This window comes from Durotheca rogersii (assembly GCF_024521655.1).
Source record: "Durotheca rogersii strain YMJ 92031201 chromosome Unknown GGS23scaffold_10, whole genome shotgun sequence".
Lineage (NCBI taxonomy): Eukaryota > Fungi > Ascomycota > Sordariomycetes > Xylariales > Xylariaceae > Durotheca > Durotheca rogersii.
In genome coordinates, this window is record NW_026251241.1 from 958,112 (window position 1) to 974,634 (window position 16,523).

General features: G+C 57.4%; 4 protein-coding genes across 4 annotated transcripts; all 4 read right to left on the bottom strand.

Moving 5' to 3' along the window:
• Positions 1 to 888: 888 nt before the first annotated feature.
• On the bottom strand, positions 889 to 2,301 carry GGS23DRAFT_596981 (glycoside hydrolase family 64 protein; the record flags this gene model as incomplete). The annotated part of the gene is made up of 1 exon (XM_051518552.1): positions 889 to 2,301. One exon carries the CDS (start codon positions 2,299 to 2,301, stop codon positions 889 to 891), a length of 1,413 nt encoding a protein of 470 aa, XP_051371922.1.
• Positions 2,302 to 4,097: 1,796 nt separating this feature from the next.
• On the bottom strand, positions 4,098 to 5,360 carry GGS23DRAFT_58798 (uncharacterized protein). The gene has a single exon (XM_051517522.1). The coding sequence runs from the start codon at positions 5,043 to 5,045 to the stop codon at positions 4,224 to 4,226; it is 822 nt and encodes a 273-aa protein (XP_051371923.1). The 5' UTR covers positions 5,046 to 5,360; the 3' UTR covers positions 4,098 to 4,223.
• On the bottom strand, positions 5,361 to 6,643 carry GGS23DRAFT_58797 (concanavalin A-like lectin/glucanase domain-containing protein). Its single transcript, XM_051517520.1, has 3 exons — positions 6,390 to 6,643; positions 5,696 to 6,284; positions 5,361 to 5,638 (listed from the first exon to the last, which is right to left on the bottom strand). Exons 1-2 carry the CDS (start codon positions 6,495 to 6,497, stop codon positions 5,733 to 5,735), a joined length of 660 nt encoding a protein of 219 aa, XP_051371924.1. The 5' UTR covers positions 6,498 to 6,643; the 3' UTR covers positions 5,361 to 5,638; positions 5,696 to 5,732.
• A 1,569-nt stretch (positions 6,644 to 8,212) lies between these two features.
• GGS23DRAFT_605250 (uncharacterized protein) lies at positions 8,213 to 10,989 on the bottom strand (the record flags this gene model as incomplete). The annotated part of the gene is made up of 4 exons (XM_051519721.1): positions 8,213 to 8,351; positions 8,417 to 9,885; positions 10,061 to 10,584; positions 10,833 to 10,989. 4 exons carry the CDS (start codon positions 10,987 to 10,989, stop codon positions 8,213 to 8,215), a joined length of 2,289 nt encoding a protein of 762 aa, XP_051371925.1.
• Positions 10,990 to 16,523: the final 5,534 nt, after the last annotated feature.

Below are 16,523 nucleotides of genomic sequence, written 5' to 3' on the forward strand. Positions count from 1 at the left end.
ACGGATGCTACAATTAATCGGTCAAGAAACCGTCCCGGTTAATTGTGATAGTATTTCGGTGTTGCCGTACTACGGAGTATGATAAGCCACTATTTTGCCCCCCCACAACGCTTTCGGATAGGGGACAGTGGACGTCTAGAGATTTTCCCCTATACCCCCTCCGGAAAGAAGGCCAAACCTCAACCATTCATGAAGGAAGTTGTGGGCCGGCTATTTAGCACGCCCGGACGGCATAAAAGGCAGTATGTGTGATGAGTAGCGTGAGATGGGCCTAAATGACTATATACATGGCGACAACAAAACTATATACAAGTAATTATAAGGGCCGAGGGACCACCGCGCCGTGCCATGCCCTTACACCTAATCCATAAAGGGGGAGAAAGGGATGAGGCAGACACGGGAAGCCCCGGCCAAAAGTAGAAGAATATCATGATCGGCACCAGCCTATAGGTATATATATCCCAGACGAGAACCCAACGAGCGAAAGGAGGGGGGAAAGATGCCCCTGGCGGCGGAAGAAGCAGCGAGGAGAAAGCGACCGGTCCAAGACACCAACGTCCATGCAATAGGCCCCTAGCGCCAAGACGGCGGGGGATTTATATAAGAGCATACATGAGAAAAAGAAAGAGAGAGAAAGCGGCAGGCTGATGTGCTAGAAGGGAACATATGCGGGTCCCAGGACTCTGCTACCACCTATGCGCCTACTGTGCGCGGGCGTATTAGAGAGAACAGGGCCAGCGAACCCGCGACCAGGCGCGAGAAAAACCAAACCGACCGATGCGAGGGGTATATGTGTGTGTGTATATATAGACAGATGGGTATGGGGAAAAGTTGGAACGAAGAAGACGAAGGGGAAGAAGAAGAGGAAGTCCGGCAGGGCCGCCTCGCTCACAGCTTGAGCAGCTGCCTCAGCTTCTCAAACAGGCTCTTCAGCCCGTCGAGGCATCCGGGGGTCTCGTCGTCGCCGCCGTCGCCGCCGTCGCCCTTGTCCGGGGTGCCGCCGTTGCCGCCGTCGCCGCCGTTACCGCCGTTACCGCCGTTACCACCGCCGCTTCCGCCATCGCCACCGTTACCACCACCGTTGCCGCTATCGCCACCATTGCCGCCACCGCTGCCGCCGTCGCCCCCGTTGCCGCCGCCGTTATCCCCGTCAGCGGGCCCGCCGAGCGTGATGGTGAGCAGCTCGGGGCTGCCGTCGAAGACGGTGCCGGCCTGGTCGGGGCCGGCGGTGCCGCCGGAGGGCACGACGTCGTCGTAGGGGAAGGCGTAGCCGCGGCCGTCGAGGTTGGCGGCGTGGACGATGCGGGCGTAGTGGTTGGTGGGGGAGGCGGCGTAGTAGGCGGCGACGCGCTCGCCGTCGGGCTGGCGGTCGTTGGCGAGCAGCGTGGAGCGGTTGAAGGCGGCGGCGAGGCGGGCGCCCAGCGCGCCCATCTGCTCGCGCTGCGCCGGCGGGTAGTTGCCGAACGGCCCCGTCGAGCACGAGAAGATGTCGCCCGCGCTCGGCTTCGCGAACGCGCCCGCGCCCGCGAACGTCAGCAGCCCGTCCGCCGCCACCCGCCCCGCCACGTCCCCCCACGCCGCCTGCGTGTTGATCGTCAGGTCCGCGCCGCGGTACCGCTCCCACACCGCGTCGACGTACGCGTCGAAGTAGCCGTCGAACAGGCCCGGCCGCAGCACGCGGCCGCTGTTGGGGCTCAGCGCGCGCAGCGCCGCGCCGTCGGCCCCGCGCACCACGAGCTGCTCCCAGCCGGCGCCGTCGGCGGCGCCCTGGCGCGCGAGCTCGTCGCACACGGCGGCGAGCCCGCCGCGGCCCATGCCGCGCACCGTCTGCGTCGCCCCGTCCGTGTTGCGCAGCTCGAGCGCGATCGGGTGCGGCGGCACGAAGTCGACGTAGCTGATGTTGACGAACAGCTGCTGCTGGTTGTACGTGAACTCGCAGAAGCCCCACGCCACCCCGTAGCTCGGGTCCGACGGGTTCGTCACGCTCGGCTCCACCACCGCCGGCCCCGGGTTCAGCAGGAAGTTGAGCCGCGCCCCGACGCTGAACCACACCCGCCCCCCCGCGATGTGCGGGATCGTCACCCGCGTCGTCGTCCCGGGCGCGCCCAGCGGGATCGCCACGTCGGCCTGCAGCGGCGACTGCGGCTCCGCCGGCGACGCCGGGTGGTACGTCGTCTTGCCGTCGGCCTGGATGAAGACCGGCGTGTTGTCGCGGTTCAGGTCGAGGCCCGTGATGTAGGCGAACGCCTCGGACGAGTCCGTGTTGTTCTTGAGGGCGAAGTCGGTCGTGGGGTTCGTCATGGTGGCGGCCGTCGTCGTCCTAAAGTCCCTGGTGTGCTGTGTGCGTCTAGCTGCGAGCGTGCATGCGCTATTATGGCTCCTGCGATCGAGAAGTAGGTATGGGTCTTTCCGAGGCAGAGGTTGTGAGGCTCCGAGATCGAACTGGTTGTTAACAACTCGACACCGAAGCGGCCTATGAGGAATAGAATGTGAGGTTGGAAGCTTTCGGGATTGTCAGGAAAATTGCGTCGTCTTCCTCGCGTTTTAAAGCCGAATCGGTCTCCCCTACGAAGGCACTCGAGCATGGGAAGTCTAGCATTCCTAGAACATGACGAGGACGCCTTGCGAGCATGTGGTCGAGGCTCCTTGTTGATGGTGGGCAGCCTGTGACCTGGCAGAACAAGCATCGACTTGTGATGAGGAGGGGAGGCCGCGAGGCAGTGAGAGGGGAGTGATGAGATGGGAGGAGAGCAACGCCTGGCGGTCTATGCGGCGGGCGAGCTGAGGTGAAAACTGATCGCTCAACCACGTATCCCTCCTCGAGCTGGGCTTGTGAGCCAAACCCGAGATCAGTTGATATTTAGCGAGTCACCTTAGCCCCGGAGGCAGGTACCTAGCGGAGCTTGGTGATCGACGAGTTTGTCCTTTCATTTGTAAGGCCTGCAAGGCTAAGGAGCCAGAAGGCAACGAAGCTAGGCCAAATATTCGGGGATCGCCTCGCTGAGTTCCTAAGGGGGCGGACGTCATGCGTCGGCGATGTGACGAACTTCATGTGACGAGAAGGTGACCTGCTCCCGTACCCACAAACGCGTGTGTGGACGAGCTACGACAATCCCGGCCGTAGTGCCGACACACGGCTCCTCCACACCACCTCCTCCCGCCATCTCCGGGTGCCGTAAATAGGTGACGGGTGATTTTCCGGGGTATGAGCACTAAAGCAAATAGGGTCTTATGGCAGTTCGCCAAGTACCTGGTATCTAGATGGCTACCCGGCTGACGACCGGCTTGATGGGGATCGACGAGCACGGCGGCGAGCTAGCCCGGGGCCACCAAGGAGCAAGGGAGGTGGAGGGGAATGAGATCGCGAGAGGGAACTGGAACATGAAGAGGATGGCGTCCCAGATCCCAGCTTGGGGCCCGCCCAAGTCCGGGGTCATGGAACCCACCCGGCAGTGGCAGAGCTACAGTAGTAGCAGCCGCAGTGCCGGCCTGGCAATGACGGCAGCCAAGATTGGACAGAGATGACGACGATGTTTCGCATGGACACATAGGTGCCAGCGAAATGACCTATGCGAGAGAGGGCAGAGGGGAGGTGGACACGCGGGTTCGTTGTCTCGGAGGTGGTAGCCAAAGGGAGCAAGCCGGAGTGGACGGTCGGGGGGGCGCAGAGGATAAGATAGGCCCTCCGCTGTGGTACAGCGTACTATCAATAGGCCAGTCCGCCTTACGTCTCACCCGTAGCTTAAGTGCGTAGAGAGAGGCGGACGTGCCCGCTCCTCTCTCTGTCTCTCTCTCGACTTCTCCTCTTGTCTCTGTCTCTGTCTCGACCGGATCGTGGGAGGCGGCGACGAGCGCACATGGACAGTTGGTCGGTCTATGTATATCGTATCGCGCTCTCTCTAGAGCGTCACGGAGTAGCCCGGAGGCGTGACGATAAGTACCTAATAGGGCCGGTCTCATAAGACAAGATGCCCTCCTTCCAACCCCCCCTTACGCACACTATCAATACCTACCCGTGTAGAGGGGTTTCAGAGGGCGACTGGCGAATATCCACCCTCTCGATCACACGGCTGCTATCCGCTCCCCCCCCCCCCCCCCTCCTTCTTTTCGTATATATATCATCGGGAGCCCTCTTCGACAAGATACGCCTGGCCGTCGACGACACGAAACCACCGCCGACGCTGGGCATTTATCCAAGAGCAAAGCAAGACACCTACGCTCCACTATTTATTTACTTCTTTCTTCCTTGGCATCTTTAATTCATTTGGCGGTTTATAGCCCGATTGCAGAGTGCGGCAGTTCGGTCTGCTGCCGCCTAACCGATAAAAGCCGGCGGACGAATGAGCAGATGAGAAAGACGAGATGGTGGCGTCGTGTCTCCACGGCCTTCTCCACGATCCGATCGACCCAGTCTCGGAGCCGCCAGCCACTAAGCGACGCCCGAGGCACCTCAGGCACCTGAGAGGCATCGCGGCCAGCCTATGAGAGGAAGCGGGACGGAGGAAGAAGGCGGAGGAGAAGTTAGGCCCGCCGCCCTTTTGGTTTAGGTCGGCCCTCGTCCGTCCCACCATCTTCCTCTTCCTCGTGCATCTCGGCGGCATTCGCATGTGAGAGGAGGTGTGAGAGAGTGAGCGAGTGAGAGGCATGCGTGAGAGTGTCTTATACAACGGATAGGCATCCCTCCCCTCCCTCCCAAGCCAGAACTTATTATTACATAGGCACTGCCTCCCCCCCCCCTTGCTTACCCCTGCCACCCTCTCCGACGGCCGACAAGGAAGAAAAAAAAAAGAAGAGAGAAAAACCCGACCACGCGCACGGCGCAGACGCGGTAGTACGATACAGTGTGTGTGCCCGATTAGGCAGGTGGAGAGCGGCGTCGCGGGCTCTGACTGGACCCGGCCTCGAGAGAGGTGGGTGAGGGGCGGCAGGGCTCGGTTTTGTTTATTATTTTCAGTCAATATTATTCCTCCTATTATCGCCTGCCAACCCGGAGCGCCTGGGTAGCTAACCGGCATAATGAACAGACCAGGTAGGCGAGCATTCATTTATTCCAGGTTTATTAACGAACCGCATCCCCTGTCTTCTCCCCCCCCCCCCTTCCCCTCCTCTGGCCATCGACAACCCGGGTCTTCCTTACAATCGTCCTGCTGACCCGTGCCTCGCTCCCGCTGGCGCAAAGGTCGCACGCAGAGTATGCGATACGTACCTGTGTGCGTGGTAAACATGGGCGTAGCTGGCTGTTAATATACCTGCTTAATGCGTGCGCATCACGGCCGTGTCGGACCAGCCGAAGAGCAGAACGAGGAGCCGTGCCTTGGACAGCATCAGGCTTTCGCATGCTACAAGTGATCGCGTAGGTCGCACTTCGGCTCGCTTCCTCGGGGGAACTGACCTACTCGCTAGATGTGTCGGTCTGGGTCTCCAAAGAAAAAGAAAACAAGAGAGGGGGTCACCAGCGATAATTGGGTGTACTTCGTCTGACTGGAAAGAATGCTACTGTGATAGGTGACCTGTCATCTACCTACCTAGAGACGACAGGCACACAACCCTTACCACAACCCAGAAATGAATACCAACGCCTCCTGACCCGAATCGCAAATCGTCTTTCACCGTGTCCATCGCGCTCTCACGTTGTAGCGGGTCCTACAACCACCGTACGGTACAAGATACAACCTCTACCTCCCCCCCCCCCCCCTGTTGCCCCGTTTCTCTCTGTCGAGAGCCCCCTGTCCTCAGCGCCGCCTGCCGAAGAAGAATCCAGGGCTGTTGACGGGAATAGCACAGACCGCTGAAGCGGCAGCGGGGTCCCGGCACCTCGCCTGGCGATCATCGTCCGGGCTTGGCTCGGCCGACGCATTGAAGTAGGCCTTGACGTAGCTGACGGTGGTGATGGCGTCCGTAGCTGGAGGGGCGGGGGGCAGCTGGGGGCTGTGCGAGGACGAGGACCAGCCTACGTTGCCGTTGCTCCAGTGAGAGATGTGCAGGCGACCGGGACCCAGCGGCACGCTGGTCTGGTTCATCTCGGCGAGTAGCGTCGCGTCGGCGTAGAATAGCACCTCGTCTGGCAAAAAGTCGAACCGGTACTCGTGGAAGTCCGCCGTTGGGTCGAACGGTAAGTGCACCTTCTTGAAGGCGCTGCCTGTCTTCCTCGCCCTGTCAGGCCCGGCGGAGGCTGCCCCCGGAGTGCTCGCCCGCAGCACGAGGCTGACCGGGAATGTGCCGTTGTCCTTGCCGAACTGCGACGAGAGGAACTCCACGTCGATCTCTTGCGTGTCATTCATGTACTGGAGCGAGATTTGCCGACGCTTGGTTAGCATGAATCCACACGTACACACATACTCTCTCTTGTATATGCTTCGACAACTGGGCACGGGTTATTGATCGCTCACCCAAAAGAAGGACGTGCATGTTCCGGGCACATCGGTGATCTTGATGCCCGCTCTGAAGGTACCGTAATATTGGGAGCTTCTGGTTTCAACTTCGGCGGAGGAGATCATGTTATTCTCGAGCTGGCTTCTAACCACGAGGTGCAGACCAGTATCGCCCAACGCGTTCCCGGGCGGGTTGCCGGGGAGCGTGTTCGACACGACGTTCTGACGGGCGAAAGACTCGCCGTAGAGACCTCTCGAGGCGTCACTAGCCACTTGGTACTCCACTGATTGCCAGTCGTACTTGCAGTCGTCGTCGTCATCGTCGACCTGCTCTACGATATTCTCACGTAAAAAGTTGATTTCGTTGATATCGGTAGAGGAGCTGCTTGTTATCGGATGTTGTCATCGAGTATCCGCACTCACAATCCGCCAGCGCGAGGCTGAACAGGCCGCCGAATAGCAGAGCCAAAAGTCGAAGAGGAGCCATCGCACGATGAAGCGTCCGGTGGTGCATCGCACGGTAGTGCCAGCACAATAAAACAGATACCGATACTGTTGGCTTCAAAGAATTCTCGAGTGCGAGTGGCCTCTCGGGGACAGGAGAAGCGATGCGGTCTTAGCATATATCGGGATAAGATGAAATTTCTATGGGCCAAAAACATGAGAAGCAGATGGGAGGAATTATAAACACGGCGGCCAGAAGAGAGGGAGAAGACAACTTCCCGACCTGGCAGGAGAAGTGTCCCTGCCACCAACCAGAAAGAAGCCCCGATGGGGATCAACGGAAGAACGTTCGACTCTGAATGCTCTCGCGGCGCAGGAACACCCGAAAGGCGAGGATACGCTGGTGGTGGCAGCGCCGACCTGAACAGGTAAGACTACGGACTGCTAGGGGGAAGAATATTCGAACGGGCAGGCATTTTATTTTCCCTGAGCTCCAATGCGCACACATCCCCAGCCCGTCCGAGACTACTGAACTTGCGCGCGCGAGTCGAAGGCAGGGAGAAGTGATAATATATTCAGCTCTGGTGACTCCTTAGTACTAGTATCTATACTCGACGGGACCCTCTTCCTCGCCGACCTCGAGAGATTAAACAATCTGTTACGCGCCACGCCTTCCCATTTGCCAGACGCGAGTTCCCATCCTGAGACTTGGTTTGCCAGCTCTATTACACGAGATGACGGAATGAAGGAGAGAGGGAAAAAGAAAAAAAAAATCAGGAGAAACGGAAACGTGAGAACCGCAACACGCAACGCAACGCACGAAACAGTCGAGACCGAATGTACCCGAGAGGGGGGAGCGCGACGAGAACGGAGCAGGAAACAGAGCCAGTATGTAGAACAAGGTATCTGTCGGCGACGACGGCAACAGGCGGGAAAGACAAAATCAGAACCACCAGTTGTTCGAGTATTAAAAAAAGAATAGGAGTGCCGTAGCTAATAGAACAGAGGGAAAAGGAATTTTTTTCGAGAATGGTCCAGCCAGCCAACCGCATCACACATTAATGGCGCATGTCTCGCGCTGACTCACCCCACCCCTTTTTTTCACCAGGTCGCCGTGAGGGCCCTAATATTTCCGACCCCCTATATGACCAGTGACGTTGGATGTAGGCGTCGGATACCAAACATTACGGAAAAGAGCAAATTCCCCGTCAACCCCGACACGCCTAACCGGACCAGTGAAAAAAAAGAGAAAAGGATAAAGAACCATGCCGGGACGGATAGCAAAGGGCGACAGACAGGCGCTATCGCGAGAGCCTATGCGTGAGAGGCTCTCCTGCCCCTCCGTCGTCTCCGTTAGTAGGAGAACAAAAGAAATCGTGGGTCTCATGAGAATACATCTAGTACACACTCTCCTCGTCGCCCCCCTGTGAGATCATGGACGGCGTCGAGACGTTAGACGATGCTTCGACATCGTCTACGTAGCCGATGAGGGCTTGAGAGTGGAGGCGGAAGGCTTCACCCATAAGCCTGGTGATGCTGCAGAGAGAGGAAAATTAGTCCTAACGTTCAACGCGGTGTGGGTACGAGCGCGATCGACTTACCCCCAAACGACTACTTCGTCGAGCATAGAGCCCCATAGGTGAGCCACGGTCGCGCTAAGCTGCTGCGAGTTCATGGCGCCCTCGGCATCCTTCTCGAAGAGCGTGCGGACCTTGAGATACATGACCATCTCCTCCTCCGAAGCGGCCTCCTCGTCATGTTCCAGACGGTAAAGCCACAAGGTGAGCGTGATCATCAAATCCATACCGCACAGGGGGTGTTCGATGCTCCAGTTGGTCGGCGACGTGCGAGCGACCCAGCGGACACCTTGGCGGACCGCAGTCTCGATGCAGTTGTAGCACTCGTCGATTACCTTGATCATCTCGCAAGAGCGCTTTACCTTGTCACGCGCAGTTGACATAGCGGCGGCAACCTCGTAGTGGTCGTGGTAGCGGAGTGCTTCTTGCACCGTCTTCAAATCCACCTCTAGGCGAACACGTGCGTTGCGGAACATCGCTTTGGCGTTGAAGATCAGAGGGTGGCCCTTGTGAGGGGCGCTCAGGGGAACCGTGTCGGCTTCCGGCTCGCAGAGATCCAGGGACTTCTCCCACGTCTCCAGAGCCAGACGAAGCTTGTATTCGGTTACCACGTCCTGCAGGGCTTCGGGGCTACGCTTGTGGTACCACACCTCGAGGAACAGAGCGTTGATCATAACACGAGTCGCGAAAGCGCTGTACTTCAATGTGTCTCCTTGGAAGAGCTTCGTGTGAGCAGCTAGGAAGGTGATCGCAGGCGACGCCTTCAACTGCTCCTGCCAGGCCGCCTCCTCCGTCACCTTCGAGTTCCAAAGCGCCTCTTGAGACGGCAGCTGCAGGTCCTCGAACTCGTTGAAGCTGATGGCAGGCGTGTGGTTGTAGGTCAACGTGAGCAAGCCGAAGAAGATGTAGACGGCATAATATGTCCTGCGACATCCCTCGTCTTCGATCCACTCGGCGCGCGTGGGCTGCGCATCCTCGCGACCGTCCTGCCGGAGCTTCAGTTCGTAACGATTTCCCGCAACCATATTGGCGAGAAGGCTCTTGATGGAGCAAGCCCACTCGAGGCCCTTCGGGTCCCCGCTCCAGCTGGCAAAGATCATGTTGAGGAGGGAGCTCTGCATCGTCCAGAGAGGACACTTGCGAGAGCTGAAGTTCTCCTTGTTCTGCAGGAACTGGTTGACCAAGACTTTGGAGCCGATGTGGAGCATGTAGGCTTGGTCCTGGTCAAAAGCGTACAGAGCACCGATTGACAGCACCGCCAGGAGCAACGCCGGAGACACTTGCGTGACCGAGAACGACGCAGGATGCAGGAACGGCAGGTGGTGATGGAAGAGGCCAAAGTAGGTAGCCAGATACCGATTCAGCGAGGACAGATTGGGGACACGGAAACCCTCCGGGATCGCGTGCTCGCTGTCGTGCGCTCGAATGTTATCTAGAATCATGTTGCGCTCTTCGTCGCTGTGCACTTGAGGAGCCTTGAAGCCCGCCGAAGCCTAGGAGCGGTTAGTGAGGAGCACGGGGTGCAGGGGAGGGGGAGGGGGGCTGCTGGGTTTCCGTTGGTAGGAGGAGATTATGAGTGGGCCGGGGACTGTGACACGGGTACCGGGCCATCGCCACAGAGATCCGAGCGCAGAGCGCGGGTGGGGTTGGGGTGCGGGTGACACTCACGCTGGCAAAAGACTGCGATTCGAACGAAGCAGACGCGCTCGACGGCATGGAATTGGCCTTCGCGTCCATATTTGCAGGCTGCACAAACGTGTCCCAAGGCACGTTGTGGGGCAGAGGAACGGCACTGGGAGGATACGTGACTGCTGGATCCATCATGGGCGCGCTGGTAGGAGCGTAGGCCATCGAAGGACTGGGCTCGCAGGGGCTTCCATTGTCTCGCATCGCAGCCGTCGCTTTGTGATGCAGGTCAGCGACCAACATAGCGGCATGCTCGACGTCGAAGACTCCCTCACTGCTAGCCTCAATCTGCTCACTAAGGGTTGAAGGGTCGATAGCAATCGAGGACTTGGACGGGCCACCGATAGATCGAGCCTTGGAACCGCCACCGGCGCGACGCTTTCCGTCACTGTGCAGAGGAACTCCTCCGTCCTTGGCGTGAACGGTTCGGTCATGACGAAGCAGGAGATCGCGTCGCACGAAGGTACTTCTACACTTCATACACTTAAAAGGGCGTTCTTTGGTATCTGCAAGATGGTTGATCGGTCAGCTCTTACACTCTCTTGAGGGGAGGGGGGCGGGGAGGGGGGATTCTCCGAGGTGGGATCGTAGCAGACGCGAAAATCATCTGTGCATCGATGTTGAGGGGTAGCAGATTGGTGATCCTCGACGGGGAGGGGCGTGTATCGACTCCAGGCCGAATAGCACCACACAGGAAGAGGGGTTCGGGGCGGGAGAGAGAGGACGAGGGGAGAAAAGAAATCGCACCACGTACGCGACCGTTCGTGTCTGCTGCGATGCTCGCTTCTGCTGAATGCTCGGTTGCAAAACTGGCATTTGTATTTTCGCTCCGGTTGCGCGAGGGAGGTCTTTCGGGAGGCCGGAGTAGACGAGGCGGAGGTGGGAAGAACAGCCACGCTGGCGCCAGGCATCTTGAATTATGGTTGTCGCGTTGGTCAGGGAATGATGGCTGATGATGAGGGAGAAGGTCCTCCGAATCAACGGGGGGGGGGCTGGCTGCTTCTTGATCGTGCTTGACAACAACAACGGCTACTGCTACGGTCGACTCTCCGAAAACTGTGCTCCTAACCCTTCACAGGCTGATAGTTGAAATCGCCCGTCTCCTCGCTCGCGCGCTCCCGCGGGATTTAAAGTGTGTCTTCTTGACTCGACTGTTGATAGTTGGTCATTTGTACCGGTATGGTCATGGAACGGTCTGGGTGATGGAAGGGATGCGGCCTCGGCCGGGTAGGAGAGAGAGGGGGGGGGGGGGTTCGAATCACGGGAGGGTGTGCTCGAGGAATTGCTGTCGTCTTATGTTGGACGACACAAGCGAGAGATTCGAAGAACGTGGGCTGTGGCGGTGGGAAAGTTGAAGAGGGGTTTCTGAGGGGTGATGGGAGGTTTGATAGAAGGGAAAAATATGAAAGTTTAGGAAATCCAGGGAAAAAAAAAAGGAGGGGGGGAGGGAGGAGGAGGGACAATTCCGGGACAGGATGAGGGAGGGAAATTTGGATGCGCTATGCGGGAAGTTGTTCTCGTGCAGTGCTTCGTTGTGCTGTGTTGTGCGTCGCAAAGGTGGCTAGTGCGCCAGGGAGGGGAAGAAAGGGAAGATGGATTAGAGAGGGACAGAGATTGAATGTGAATGGGGGGGGGGAAGGGGGGGAATGGAAAGTGAGTACGTCTACAGAGAGGACCTAAGGTAGGTAGATACCTAGGTACGTAGTGCCCAGGCTGGACAGAACATCAGGAGTGGGGGCACCGAAAAGAGAGGAGAGAGACAGAGACAAGACAGGGATTAGGCCGACACCACCACACATGGAGGGGAGGGGGAGAAACACGCCGATTGAGCGATTGCCAAATGATTGGGCGAGTTGCTCGAAAGCAGCAAAGCAGCAGCGCGCAGGTACCGTGCCCGACCCAGATACCTCCTGGCCGGAGGGGTTGGAGGTCGCGAGGCGTTGGAGACGGGTAAGGGCGGTACGCAGATCCCATGTAGCCAAGACATCCATGTACCTGCACCCATGGCCGGGCGACTGGGAGACCCTGGCGTGGCCGCACGGCGACGTTCCGCGTACCGGCTTAACTGGCGTGACGTACCTCCTGCTACCAGATAAGCATGGGGCGGTACAGCCGTGTCGCTAAGTCTGTACTGCTCGGGCGGGGCGCCAGCGCGTGCCGGGGACCGGGCGTCGACGATGGGCAGGACCAGTCGGATCCGCGGAGGGGTGCGGGCGTGCCGCGACCAAGGTACCCTCTACCGTACCCTCTACCTAGGCGAGGCGGGTTGTGGCTTTGAGGTGGGAGGGGTGTGGGAGGGGTGTGGGAGGGGTGGGTGGGTCCGTGAGGTTACCCCGTAGACAGAGTAGGAATGGAGGTGGCCCGATCAGGTCAAGTGAGGGCTGCGAGTGGATGCAGGCCGGCTGCACGGGTTGCTAGTCGGCGTGTGCTCTGGCATTGTAATTAGCGGTGTTATGCAGGGCCTGACAGCGATGCTGGCTGTTACCTGGACAGTGGGTTTGGTAGAGGCCTTTCCGGCACCGGTACTCTCTGGTGGGGACCGACGTCGTAGGCACTCCCTAACGTTAGCAGACCTGCCTATAGCGCTGGCCTCACCGATATCTGCCACCCAGCTCTTCCTTTCTTGCACTGTACATGCGGTGTGCAAACTACCGGTTTTATTCACACCGCTAATATCTACATGCAAGGTATCTATATACTACCTGCCCAAGGCAGTTCTGCATCGGACGGTACACGTATCTGTGTGCATTAGGGTGGATGACGCTGGCGTTAGGTACACATTCGTCTTAGGTTAGCTGCTGGCGTACGGAGCTGAAGGTTAGGTGTTGGGTGCAGACAGCGTGGAGGTTAGTTAGGTAGGCAGGTTATCTGACGCTGTCGCATACGGGGGCCAGGTACAGACCTACCTGGGTACCTAGGAGGTAGGAGGTAGGAGGTAGGAGGTTGGCACCTATGGACATGCCTACATATGTACCTAAGGTTCGGTGCAAGCGGGTTACGAGGCAGAGGTCCAGAAAAATAGCGTCGGGCCCGACGATCTACGGCGGCTCTCGGGTGCCTAGGTAGGGCAGGCAGGTAAATGCATACTTACCTACGTCCTTATTATTAAGCTTAAGAAGTAGGTACAGGGAGGAGGGATGGAGGGGTTCCATCTCACCACCTTGGGAGGCATGTCGGGATGCTGCTAGATGCTGCTAGTATATTACAGAGCACTGTACTCCATACGTGCGCGCACACTCTGTCGGTCTTTCGCTGTGTTTCTAGAGAAGATATGTTCATTTTGGCGGGGCAGCTGGCTTCAGGTTCAATTCGATTCCTCCGCCACAAAAAAAAAAAAAGGGGAGATGAGGGGGGGGCTCGGGTTCGGAGGGGGAGGGGGGGGGGGGTGTGGAAGGATGGAGCGAGAGAACACCCATGCGAGTACAACATCGAGGGACCCATTAGCAGGGAACCCGAAGAACACGTCTCCATCACCATTTCCACTTTCCACCTTGGCGTGCCACGTTCAGATCCATGACCCGTGACCCCCGTCGTCGGTCGTGTCAAAAGAAGAAGAGGAGAAGGAAAAGGAAGCCCGAAAGGAAATGGGAAAAAAAGACAAAGAGGGAAAGAAAGAACCCAGTCTATATTGTACATGATGCCCCGTCCCTATACCCTTGACGCTAACACACACACGTACGTACCTACATGCTAAGGCAAATATACCTGACATACATACACACATACAGGCCTAACATACATACATACACCCATATATGTACGTAGGGTAATAGTAAGTCCTAGGTAGGTAGAGAGGCGGGCTGCCCGGCTCTATTGTTCTAACGTGCCCGCTTCGGCGAGGGGCAATAGAGAGAGGGAGCTACATCCGTACTCACGTACATACGTACGTTAGGTACTTACGGAAACAGAGAGGGGCCTTTGCGGGTAGGGTGTTGCGCCTTTGCCAGTGCGCCCCTGAGAACATTAGCCACCTTTCCCACCGTGCCTACAAGCATCTGGGTACATAGGTAGGTAGGTATATGTATTTCAACTGCCTGCTATAAGAGGTAGGCACCTAGGCACTCAGGTATCTACAAGGTCCTATGACACGGGAGGCATGTATATATCCGCATGTATGTATATATTTATATACATACGAGGTACCCAACGTCCCACCTCGATACCTCCTAACTTCCACTTCCATGCTATAGGTTAGGTAGAGGTAGGTACCTTGGGTACTTAAGGTTAGAAGTTGGAAGCCGTCTAGCATCAAGCAGGTACGTACCTATGCAGGTGTATCGATCCGCTAAAACATGTCGGACGAGCAAAAAACCCCACCCTCCCCTACCTCAGGAGGTAGCTAGTTTTTGAGGGCTTCATTTCCGTCAAAATGGGATAAGACAACCTGTTTCTGACCAAGATTGTCTTTTTTCGCCCCTCCTATTTCCTTAACATTGTTATTAGCTGCTCCTTTGATCACGTCAAAGGTCGCCCCCCCCCCCCCCCCCCAACACCCGTCTTTTCATCTTCTCATTTTTTTTGAACCACACCTCGCTGTTTAGCCAGTACGATGGCTGCTGGTGGCACGTACCTATAGTATACTAATACTTACTATGGTAATTTGCTGGTGGCTTCTCCCTCTGCTGGCGTGATGGCGACCATTGCCTTGTCTCGTCTCGCCATCGTTGCTTTGGGCATAAGACCACATTGCCAGACCAGCGCTGTTGTATATATATGTATAGTAAGGAAAGCAGCGCCGGCCTAACGCCTCTGATCAAAGGCTCCTGCTGCCATGGTTCGTTAGTATATAGATGATTTTTTAGATAGGAGGGATCGCCCTAACATCCTTTGCGCCAATGCTGACGGCTGACATGCTCTCAGTCAGCCAGGATCAACTTGAAGAGGGGAGAGCCGAAACCTCCAGTAGAAAAAAAAAAAGCGCTCACGATGAGAGGCAGGGAATTCCGGCTTACAAGCATACGCATAGATACACGCAGCGTCCGGGGTAGGAATACATGAATGCGTGTGCAATAACCTACCAAATGGCGGGAGCGGGAGAGCAAAGCCCGTCCGAAAATAGCGTCTAACAACGCAGCCGACTGGTTGCCACTTCGCGAACTGCAAGCTGACCACCTGCTTCACCTGCACTTGCATGATGCAAGAGGACTTGGGCAGAGGAGTGCGACTAGTCTTGCCGAATAAAGGGGAACAATATCGACCCCAACATTCTGTCATGCTGTGGTGCATCATAGTGTCCCATACCACGTTGCGAGACTGGTATGGTTGGAGGCTACTGGCGACCGCCAGTTGACGGCCCCGCGGGCTATCGGATTGAAATAGTTCGAGTCATCGCCTCGCTGCCGACGATGCTTCTTCGGAAGAGAACGCCTTTGCCCTCGAGACTTACCCCTCTCCGCTGCTCTTCACCGCGCCTCCCGCATCGTTCCTATCTGCTTGACATGTGTCTAACTCGTCTCGGTGTGTGTATTCCTAGCCCGCGGCTGGCGTGCCGGCTGCACGACGTCGCCTCGCCCTCTGCCGCCCCTCGCCCGGACCCCCTCCCCTATCCTGTCTTGGTGAGGGGTTGCCAATGGAGGGCGGGGCAGAGCCGACGGCTCGATGAGGGGCCCGTCCGGATTGGTGGTCCTTTGATGTGCATACCGCGCAGGCGTACGACAAGCATACGTTGGCGGGCAGGCCGGTGAAGTAGGTCGTCGGTATGTGCCTGAGACATGCGAAGCTATCTACATACGTAGGTACGCGTCGGATGGGGGATCCCAGTGCAACCCAAGCATGCTAGATACGTGGAATCTAGTCGTTGATTTCCTTCCGCTAATAGTGTGATCTTGCATCTGTTCTGTTTATGCGTCGGTACGTGCTTGTCGTGCACCCGTCTTATTTTTAATCGTTACCTACATAGGTACGTGTAGAAACAATACTATTCTAGGCCATATATCACAAAATACTATAGCATCGAGAAGAGGCCCCTTCGCTACGGAAACATCGATAATCCTGGTTATGGCTGTAGGGTAGGGCCCATGTACGTATGTACGCACGTACGTGTAGGTAAGGGGGGGGGGGTTTCTCTTGGGTCGTTCGATGCCTCATTGGGTATATAATCCAAGGCCTGACCTCCGGCACATTGTTACGAAACCCGCGAAGCCGGAAGCCCGTCGTCCCACCGCCCCACGACGCGTTCCCCGATACTGGATACTGTGAACATCACGGGACTAGGGACCCGGACTCTTCGAGTTCCCTCTCAAGTGGGGACGCCTCTCTCTTTGGAAGCCTTCTCACGTCCTGCCCCGTCCTGCTGAACCGCGTGGCAGGATATCAGAGGCCTGAACGTCCCGTGATAGACGTGTGTACATACATACGTGGGGAGGTCGGGCTCGTTGTTTACTTCATGGAGGCGGACTGGTTAATCTACGAAAATGACGAAGCGCCTCGGCATCTCGAGAGGGAG